Source organism: Atta colombica, unplaced genomic scaffold (genome assembly GCF_001594045.1).
Source record: "Atta colombica isolate Treedump-2 unplaced genomic scaffold, Acol1.0 scaffold100, whole genome shotgun sequence".
Lineage (NCBI taxonomy): Eukaryota > Metazoa > Arthropoda > Insecta > Hymenoptera > Formicidae > Atta > Atta colombica.
Genome location: NW_017259185.1, coordinates 1,673,885 through 1,683,884, shown reverse-complemented (window position 1 = coordinate 1,683,884; position 10,000 = coordinate 1,673,885). Strand labels below are relative to the sequence as shown.

Sequence of the window (10,000 nt, the reverse complement as noted above, 5' to 3'; positions counted from 1 at the left end):
TCATATGTAATAAAAACCCTTGCAGTGTCGATGAAGTACATCGATCGCGATTAACGGGATTGTTTCATTTCCATATGACAAAAATTACACACGCCTTAGGAACGCGCGTGTTATTGTACAATATACATAAGTACGCGAAGAGTAATTGCCGGATAAAACTTAATAATTATTCGACATGCATTTACTAAATACTGCTAAATATATTATTGCACTAAAATATTTCGTAGTAATAAACATTGTAGTAAAAATATCCTAGTTGTTAATAACAAAAGAATATTTATATATTTATTATAAGCCGATATTTTCAATTATCAAACTTAGATAATAATAAATCTTTCTATAATCATTAAAATATAAAAAAACAATTTCTTTATTGTCAAAATATCTTAAATAATTTTTCTTTTGCTGCTTAATAGCATTACATTTATTAAATATTCATAATCTATAAATAGGTGATGTTGGTATACAATACATAAATTTGAATTTTTGCAATAAGTGCGCAATGAGTTATACAATAAATTAAATGTAATTTATGTTTACATTCCGAGTAAATAAACTATTGAGTCACGTTGCGAAAATACTAGAGAACTGATCGATTTGTTATTTCTGTAAAATTGTACTACTATGAATCATGAGGATTTCAGCGAAGAAAAATAATCAATATGCTTTTTTGAGAAGCGTACATTAATTATTTTCAGCATCTAGTAAGAGGATAATTGGAAAATTAAGGTCCAAGAAAGAAAAAAATGTAATAGTTATATGGTTAATAAAATTTAATTAATTATATTGATCTGTTTATATAAAATAATTAAATTATTAAAATTATTAAAAATTATTAAATTATTATATTCTTAATTATCCTAACGTTGCATATTATGCATTCTATATCACTAATCATAATATTATTATTATATATTATCAATTATAATTTGCAATATGATGAATAATACTAATATCTTGGAAAATGTAACATTAAAAATATAATTATTGTGAGAGTAACTCGGAAAAATGATATAAATGCGTTGTGTTTCGAATATTATAAGAATGACAGATAATTACTTGCGGTTTATATACCTTGTAGCATCAAATGGAGCAAATTCCTTAACAAAACATCCCTTACTTGAATCATGGGGCATTCCCAAACAAATAGAGCATTTTATCATCTAATTGAAATTTATTTTAATTAAGTAATTCTGAGTAATATCTCGAAGGATCATTCGCGTTTCATTTAATATCCGTATCAGGTCAGTTACATATGATAATATCTAAGAAACTTTATATTTCTAGTTAATTATAATATTAATATCTCGTGACTCATAATTATATCATTCGAGCGATAGTTTCGTTCACTTAATTAAACACGTGGAATAATTGCTCTCTAAATTGTGATTAAAATTTAAATTTTGAAATGTAAATATAAACTATTTATGAATATAAATGTAATCAAAGTTATTACAATTAATTACAACTCCAATGCGATATATCTTCTTTTTCTCAACTTACTTGTCTGTCGTGCTGCATTTGTATTTAAAAATTAAAATCGCGACAACGAGTGTAGTGAGAATAGCGATGAAAAAGTTTATTAATTCAATGAGACATCCGACCGGCGAGTGCAGATTATTTTTCGGCATCTGAAATACCGTTCCATTTCCGGCTCGCCAGGACCAAACTATTTGTTCTGTGAACCGCGGTACATACAGAAACTTGTATTGTTTGCAGAAATCCATATCGATTATGCCTCTGATAATTTTCATCAGAATTCGGGGCTATTTAATTGTTTTGCGCATCTAGAAGAAAAAATTATGTTATTTGGATTAAATTAGTATCATTAAAAAATTGTGACAACTATTAATTACATTTTTGACGTGTGCGAATTAACAATTAATTATACACATAAAATAAATATCTCTATATCTAAAGATATATATATTTCTATAGAAAAAAAGTAGTACACATTTCAAATATTTATATAGATTTAATTGAATTACGCCAAAATATTTCTAGATCCGAATAAACGTTACCGTTCACGTCATTTTTAAAAATAATTTTTTTAATATTATTTTTTGTATTGATGTCGCAATAACACCTCTGACGAATTATATAAATTTATATTCCGTTCAAGAAATTCCGCGCACCAAGTAACTTATTTTCGTCGAGCTCTTTGTGTCTTCTAAAAATATATCGAAATGTTGAATAACTTTGAACATTCGATAACGAGAGAGCATATGTGCTAATAATTACACAAAACTTTATTATTCATGCGTAACAATTCAGGAAGGTCAAGGACGAAGTCGATAAAATAGCAAAATTAAAGAAAATCTTAAATGAGGTACGCGGGAAAATTGTATTCTAACATCTCGTGAAATCCAAGAAAGAGAATTATAAGACACAAATATATATAAATATACTATTATTTACTATAAATAAAATATTTTTTACTGAAGACATAAAATTAAGCTTAATTACTTGAATTAATAAATTAAAATTGGATTAATTAAAAATTAATCGAGATGTTAGGATATGTGTTACTTATATGTTAAACAAATTCTCTTAATCCTAATATTATCTTCATATTAAATATATTCATATTAAATATTGAGGATTATTCTTCGTAATAACAATCACATTAATTGTTTTATCATTTGACAATTAAAAATAAATTAAATAAGATAAATTAAATAGTTACCTCTTAATTTTTATTCTAATTATTAGCAAGATGTACTTATTATAATAAATATTCTCGATTCGTTTTGAATCTATTCTATTAAAATATAAAATATAAAATACAAAGTGTTATAAATTATGCGGAAATAAAAAATAAACGTATTAATTTTTAACATAAGAGTTCTCAAATTTTTTCGATATGTATGATTTTTCAATATTTAGTAGATTTATTTGACAACATCAAATACTCTACCTGTTGACTAGATCGACATTCTTTTAACTTATCTTCTGATTTGTTTGATAAATTGTAATTGAAACTGGCAAGTTAATTATTTTCGCTATTTCAATTAACATTAATATGCGCGATTCACAGTCACAACGCTTTCACTTTTTCAAATAAATACAGGAAATTGAAACACTTGACTTCCGTTTGACACTTTCGGTTGTGCATGCCGCATGCGGCATTGACGAGAGACAGAGGAGTCACACGCGTTCTTTCCAATGGTTCGCGGTCTACTGAGATGAGATCTGAACAGAATGCCAATGGTAATTCCACGTGTATGCTGAATCACTGATGAAAGAGAAAATCCCCTGTGGATGTGGCAAAAATATTGAAACTTGTATGATTTTGAATTAAAATATTGATACATAACGCAAAACTGACTGCCATTTGCATTAAATGTGATTTTTCTCTTAAATAACACCTTAAGTTCTTTCTTTGTATTTTTCATTCAGAATTTAGAAATTTGGTTCTACAAAAAATAGAAAGAAATACAAAGAATTCAAATGTTTCAATTATTATACGAAATATTAAAAATAAATATTTCTCTAAATATAATAAAACAATGTTATGTTTTTCGATATAAGACGGTATATAATGTATTAATATTAAAATAATTTTAATGGAGGTTAAATAGTTTAATAAAATTATATATTATATGTAATAAGTCCCTACATTGAGAAGATCGTCAGGCAATAAATGATTTATAAGAATTTAAATTCAACACAAAAACTATTATCTATTTAAGCGGTGTCACAATTTTTTTCTAAAACAAATAATATATGTTGAAATAATAAAATTTTCTCTCTCTCATAAATGTAAAATAAAAATATATTTAAAATAAAGTTATTATATACGTAAGTAAATTTAATTTTGTTCCCTAATGTAATAAAATTTATGCAAAAGAATGTGCGTTAACGATGGATTCTTTGATTTTTTTTTGTTTTAGAGTCAGAAATAGAATTTAGAAAAATATACTCTTTAGTCCTTGATTTTTTGCCGGAAAACAAATTAGACAGACGCGCATCTTTGTTGAACGTCTGACGTCTCAGGAGCCACATGGCATCTGTAATTGTATAACAAAATCAACCACAAGAATTGCATTGATCCTATTAATGGATCGATAGCTTTTCATAAATTACATTAGTCACAACTTAATTTTATCAGCGAAGAACTTCCCATTTACATCTTTTTTCGATGACCCTTTCATGTTTTGAACTTTTATCTTTATTCATTTTAATATATCTTACCGATACAAAATAATAATTCCTTTTATTAAACTAAAAAAATTAAATTAATATTAATTAATGAATAATTGAACAATACACGATCTTATCGGGTAAACATTTGAAATACGTTATAATAGCGTTTCGTTGAGCACTATTTTGAAACATGATTTGCTCTATTTGCTTATCTAATGGATAATTAATTATTGACTGTAATTTCCTGTCTCGAAGCTTGTAATAAATTACATTTCCCAGTAAACGCATCGGACGTGATAAGAATCATCACTCGCTTCTAATGCGTTTTTTAAAAAGTATATTATTCGCGAGTAATCAGTTTATTGCGTATATAATATACTATTTATATAATATTTCTTAAGAAAATGCGCGCGCATATTATTCGATTTAATTAATTTGTTATGCTGCAAAGTGTGTCATATTAATAAATTAAAAATTAATTTTTAACGTTTTTAAGGACGAATACAATCATTTGACAGAAATCATGACGAAGATTCAATAAGAATCAATAACTTCTTTTAAATCTTACACACTTGATACTTTTATATGAAAAGTTTTAGTTCTAATTTACAATGTGTCCTTTACTCCTTATTTCTTGCTTTTTATCTCATGCCTTTTTTCTTTTTTTTCCGACCGTTTTTCTAGATAATCATGCTTCTTCTCGATATTTTTATAGATATTTTTATATAAATATTTTTATAAGACACATTTAGTATTGATTTCACAGAACTAAAATTTTGTTTCCACTATAAAATCTAACAATAAGAATAAATGAATTGCTTACTACAGGAAACGCCTGCCTTTTGATTAAAAAGTTAAATTAATAAACACATTTCAGAAATTCATTGTCTTTTTAATGAACTTATATGGTGCACATGGACATGTATTTTAAATTATATACATGTATTATGGATTACTTAATTATTACACATACATTAAGTATTTTTGAAAGAAATAGACGATGATCAATTCAAATGTGAGTTATGACGACTACACTTGCTGTTATAATGTATGAGTGCAAATTTGCACAGAATAGACAATGATAATTTTAAATACTTTTTCATACCATTATAACACCTAATATAGTTGTCACACTCATTCACATTTGAATTAATCATCGTCTATTTCTTTGCAAAATTGTATTATCCAATCTACAGAAAGCCTCAGGGAGAGAGTGGCAAACTCTCTAATCCAACCGGATCGCATTTGAGCCATTTTCGATAATGTATTGTCCGTTACTACGAATTGCGTACGACTAACTGCCTATCACTTGAAGAAGCGTTTGCTGTTTCAAAAAAAATCATAGGAGATCAAATATTAGGGTCGAAGAAATGTAAATATTGATATATTTAATATATGTGTATTAAGTATATCATCTTATCTAACCGATAGATTATATAATTCTACAGTTTATTACATATTTAATAAAATTCTAAAACATATTATTAAATTACGCACAGAGAAGAAAAAATATTCTGAGAATGTTTTTTTTTTAAATATAAATTTTGTAATAAGATTATATAGTGTTAAATCAACATAACCTTACACGAAGAAATTTTATGTAGTTAAATAAAAAAAATATATTGCGTTTCAAATTCAATAATAATTTTTATGATTTGAGAGAAAACAAATATCAGATAAAGATAACAATATCTTCAATTCAAGAATTTTAGAATTTCTTTAAATTGAAATTAAATCATATAAATAATCATAAATTGTGTTTAATTGTACCGTAAAGCAAGTTGTTTATTTATTTAATTTTAGTTTTAATTTTATTTTTTTTATTTTTCCATAAAATTGATGTCGCCAGTGTATAGGAGCTTCCCGTAATCATAGGAACCTCCAAGCCGGAATAATGAGATCAAACTCAAGGTCTGAAAGTGAGCTCGAAATAGGGTATCGGAAAACCCATAAAATATCCGACAGATGTGATTTTAGTGCCATCGCTCCTTGCGGGAAAAGTTACAAATATTGACTCTCACGTGATCACACGTTGTATCTACATATACATACCACTATATAGATACATTATACGTGTGACACGTGACAGTTAATACTTGTAATTTTTCCCGCAAGGCGCGATGACACTAAAATCACATCTGTCAGATTTTCCATAAGTTTTCCTACACTATGTTTCGAGCCCACTTTTTTCGTGACAGGCCTTAAATTTGATCTCCTTCTTATTACTCCGTGTTCCAAGCCAATCCAAACGTCACGCGAAAAAAAGCTATGATCGTGATGATCAGTGGCGCTCTCGCGTTTCTGTTCGACTAGATTCACTTGTAGAGCTGCGTTCGGAAATATCACTTGAGTGCCTTTGTGTTTTATCCTTGTTGTTTACCCAATGTTAAATAAGGATAAAGTGATATACAGAAGCACCTGGGTGATATTTCCGAACGCAGCTTGTGTGAAGTGTGTTTTGAAACAAGAAGATGTAAATGTGTCATCCGTCGTCCCCTGTTCGTGCAGATGTAATGGATGTAACGGGTAATGTCGAGTAAAATGAAACGGTATGTCCCATTCGACGCAACTTTTTAGCGGGCTCATCCTTCTGTCTGTGATCGCGTTGTGCAATGGCGTGGACGCGTACGAGATTGACTGCAGTAACTTGCGAATGGGACAGTATATTTGTCCTCATCCTGATTATGATTTCATAGATCCAAAGACGCAGCAACCCCGCGGCTGCACCAAGGAAAACAAGGCCAAAGGTAGGAGCTTGACTTCGAGTGCTGAGATTGGGATTTCGATGTATCCCTAACCTCAATCTCACACATTCTGACATCTCTGACGTTCTGTTGCTATATTTTCTCATTTTTAACGTTGTAAAATAAGACAGATGCATATCTTCTTGCATTCTCAAGAGAGTTAAGCGATTTAGGCAATTGGAGCAATTATCTTCATATTTCTTTATTATACCTTGCGTTGCGCTGAACATTGCTTTTTATATTATTCAAAATATCATTTACTGTATTTAGAAGTAACAGTTTGATAACTATCTAGAATTACCTGGAATTTTTACAAAATTAAACTTGGATTTATATATTTTTAGTGCTATGTTTAGCTGCTGATGGCCTTATTTGTACAGAAACTAAGAATAACACTTTTAAGAAGGATATATCTTGCAAATGGACGTAAGTAATTGAGCTAACTTAGAGCCTCTTTTTATCAACTGTTTATTAACTGTCTCAACTTTTCATCTTTTTATAGTTTTAATAATTAGAAAAAGATCAAGAGTAAGTTATACCAAAATTAGAGTTAATTTACATTGAAAGAAATAAACTAAGCTGTAATAAATCTTCTGTTGATAGTATATCTGTTGAACTCATTCAGTTGTAAATTTTTTATTCAAAATGTCAATTTGTTATATCTGCAAATTGAATTATTCTTATTAAAGTATACTTAATATTCATTTTTTTTTACATATATGTTATTTTGCTTTCTTGAAATTAATCAGTGCCTTTTAATTAATTTAAGTGTGTTTTACAGAACAATTAACTATATTACAGAGTTTAGCGTCAGCTTCAAATGATTAACTTTTAACTGGAACATAATCCTGATAATCCTAGAAATAATTTAAAAAGTAGTATTTTTTGAAACAATTTTTCAATACGTATTTACATTTAGATTTAGAAGCAATATATAAATGCTATAATAGATATTTATATTTTTTTCAAATAGTCTTATATCATAGATTAAGAATAATTTGAATAAGATTGAATTTGAAAAATTATTAAAGAAATGAAACTGATAACAAAAAGTTAATAAATTCCTAGGTCAGGGACCTATCTTCCTTTAGTGTAAAATGTTTTTGTTACATTAAATATTTCAAATTTATACAGTTTGTGAACTTTCACAAGTTGAATTTTTATTTTCAGAAATGGATATTCATTTGAGACATCATTACTGCTATCGATATTTCTTGGTATGTTCGGCATAGATCGATTTTACCTTGGATATCCAGCTCTAGGTTTGCTCAAGTTGAGCACGTTGGGATTTCTTTTTCTTGGCCAGTTCGCCGATGTGATTCTGATAGCTACGCAAATCGTAGGACCGGCGGACGGTTCACACTACGTGATGCCATATTATGGTGCCGGAATTAACATCATAAGGAGCAACAATTTTACATACAGAGTACCACAATATGATTGCTGAGAGAAAATAGCATATTCAAAGCAAATTGTAAATGATGACTTTTCTATACACACACATACACACACACATGCGCGCGCGCGTGTGTGTGTGTATGTGTGTGTGATATGTGTATAATTGTATACTAACCTTTGCTTTCATCAAGCAACAGTTGCATTCGGAAATGTCACTCGAATGCCTCCGATGCCTCGGATTCATCATCTATTCTTGTTTAATATTTAAACATTTAATATTTAAAAAAAAATATATATAAAAAAATTAAACAAACAGATGATGAATTCGAGACATCGGAGGCATCCGAGCGACATTTCCAAACGCAGCCAACTATGTATAGATTTTAGAATGAAATCCTATGTCATATATCTATATATATATATTTCAATGTAATTTATTCTTTATATTCTATTCTATAAGATGAACTGTGAACGTTAACTTGTAGATATTTATCTTTCAATGAAAAATATTGTATATATAAAAATTTACTATTGATTTACTTATAGCTAGCTGATGATTAATTAATAAACTGTTGTTTTTATTTCTAAAGTTCTCTGTTATTTATTATGCTTTTCAGTTACGATCAGAGTTTCTCAGAATGCAAATATCATGATAATTATACTCTTGAATTCCGCAATTATGACTCAATCGGCCTTGAACGATTTATCACGAAACTGTAAGCTATACCTCTTAATGTCGATGCACGGACGTAACTCGATTCGTGCGATTTCGCATGTATTTCCAATCTCTCATTCCTCTGATATAAATGCGAAAATAAGAAGCGTTTATTATTATTACTTCCGTTAATCCTTATTTTCGTGCACAGAGCTCGGTAATGACGTTTTGCGCACGAATACTTGCATTCTCGGAAGTTCTAAGACAATGCCGACCGAAGATGTATCACGTTGCAATTTCGCATTATGTACACGTTAATCGGCACGTTTTCGATATGAAATGTATAAATCCACATATTTCTCTTCGTGACGAGTTCTTTAAAGTTCTTTAAAATTATTGTTTCATAAGAGTTGAAAAGACAGACGTGATTTATTAAATCGGGAGGACACATTATTGAGAGACGAGCCATTTCTCGCATTATGATTTCAACTAAGAAAATTCTACTTTTACCACTCGGAATTGTACTATTAATTGCGACAATATATCATTCAAACCATTCTGGGGTAAGCAATTTGATCATTACTTGATGCATATCTACAGATCTAATTTTTAAAAATAGGATAAAGCTAAATTACATTATGAGAAAAACTTGCAAATCTAAGAAATCAATGAAATATCGAAATATATTTTAAATGAAATAATAAATTACAAATATACCCAACAATAACAAAATGTCTGCAGCTTTCTAGCAAATTATCAGCAGATTCAAGCAGAAAATGACAATCTGCTATCAACTGCGTCCACATACTTGTGTTCTATTAATATTACTTGTCGATATAATGTGAAGATAAATTGTTGACAGAAACTGAGCAGATTCTGCCGACATTATCTGACGCTTGCAAATTCTGTTACGTTTTTTTCTAGCAGTCTATTAACAGTATTATGTACATCTAATTCTGTTGTTATTTTAAATTGGTATAGGGTGTAGCAGACATTTAAAAAAATCTACTTTTTACAAACTTGGCTATCTGGGTATATATGTAGTATTTTTTTCTTT

At 28.6% G+C, this 10,000-nt stretch overlaps 3 protein-coding genes across 4 annotated transcripts in view; 2 read left to right on the top strand and 1 right to left on the bottom strand.

The window, feature by feature from the left end:
• The window catches only part of LOC108685561 (ATP-binding cassette sub-family C member Sur), a 15,063-nt gene extending 13,309 nt beyond the window's left edge, over nt 1–1,754 (bottom strand). The window contains exon 1 of the mRNA XM_018190415.1: nt 1,504–1,754. Coding sequence (XP_018045904.1) covers nt 1,504–1,754 — 251 coding nt within the window. The remainder of the gene's footprint in view (nt 1–1,503) is intronic.
• A 4,692-nt stretch (nt 1,755–6,446) lies between these two features.
• LOC108686694 (TM2 domain-containing protein CG10795) overlaps nt 6,447–10,000 on the top strand; it is a 3,823-nt gene continuing 269 nt past the window's right edge. Inside the window, exons 1-3 of one of the 2 annotated variants that reach the window (XM_018192133.1) lie at nt 6,447–6,893; nt 7,235–7,316; nt 8,061–8,364. In XM_018192133.1, coding sequence (XP_018047622.1) covers nt 6,698–6,893; nt 7,235–7,316; nt 8,061–8,337 — 555 coding nt within the window. In that variant the 5' untranslated portion in view covers nt 6,447–6,697 and the 3' untranslated portion in view covers nt 8,338–8,364. Of the gene's footprint in view, nt 6,894–7,234; nt 7,317–8,060; nt 8,490–10,000 lie in introns of those variants that run through there. The other variant, XM_018192123.1, reaches the window with a different exon arrangement.
• Nucleotides 9,211–10,000, top strand: part of LOC108684613 (protein PF14_0175-like) — a 5,317-nt gene continuing 4,527 nt past the window's right edge. Inside the window, exon 1 of the mRNA XM_018189034.1 lies at nt 9,211–9,225. Coding sequence (XP_018044523.1) covers nt 9,211–9,225 — 15 coding nt within the window. The remainder of the gene's footprint in view (nt 9,226–10,000) is intronic.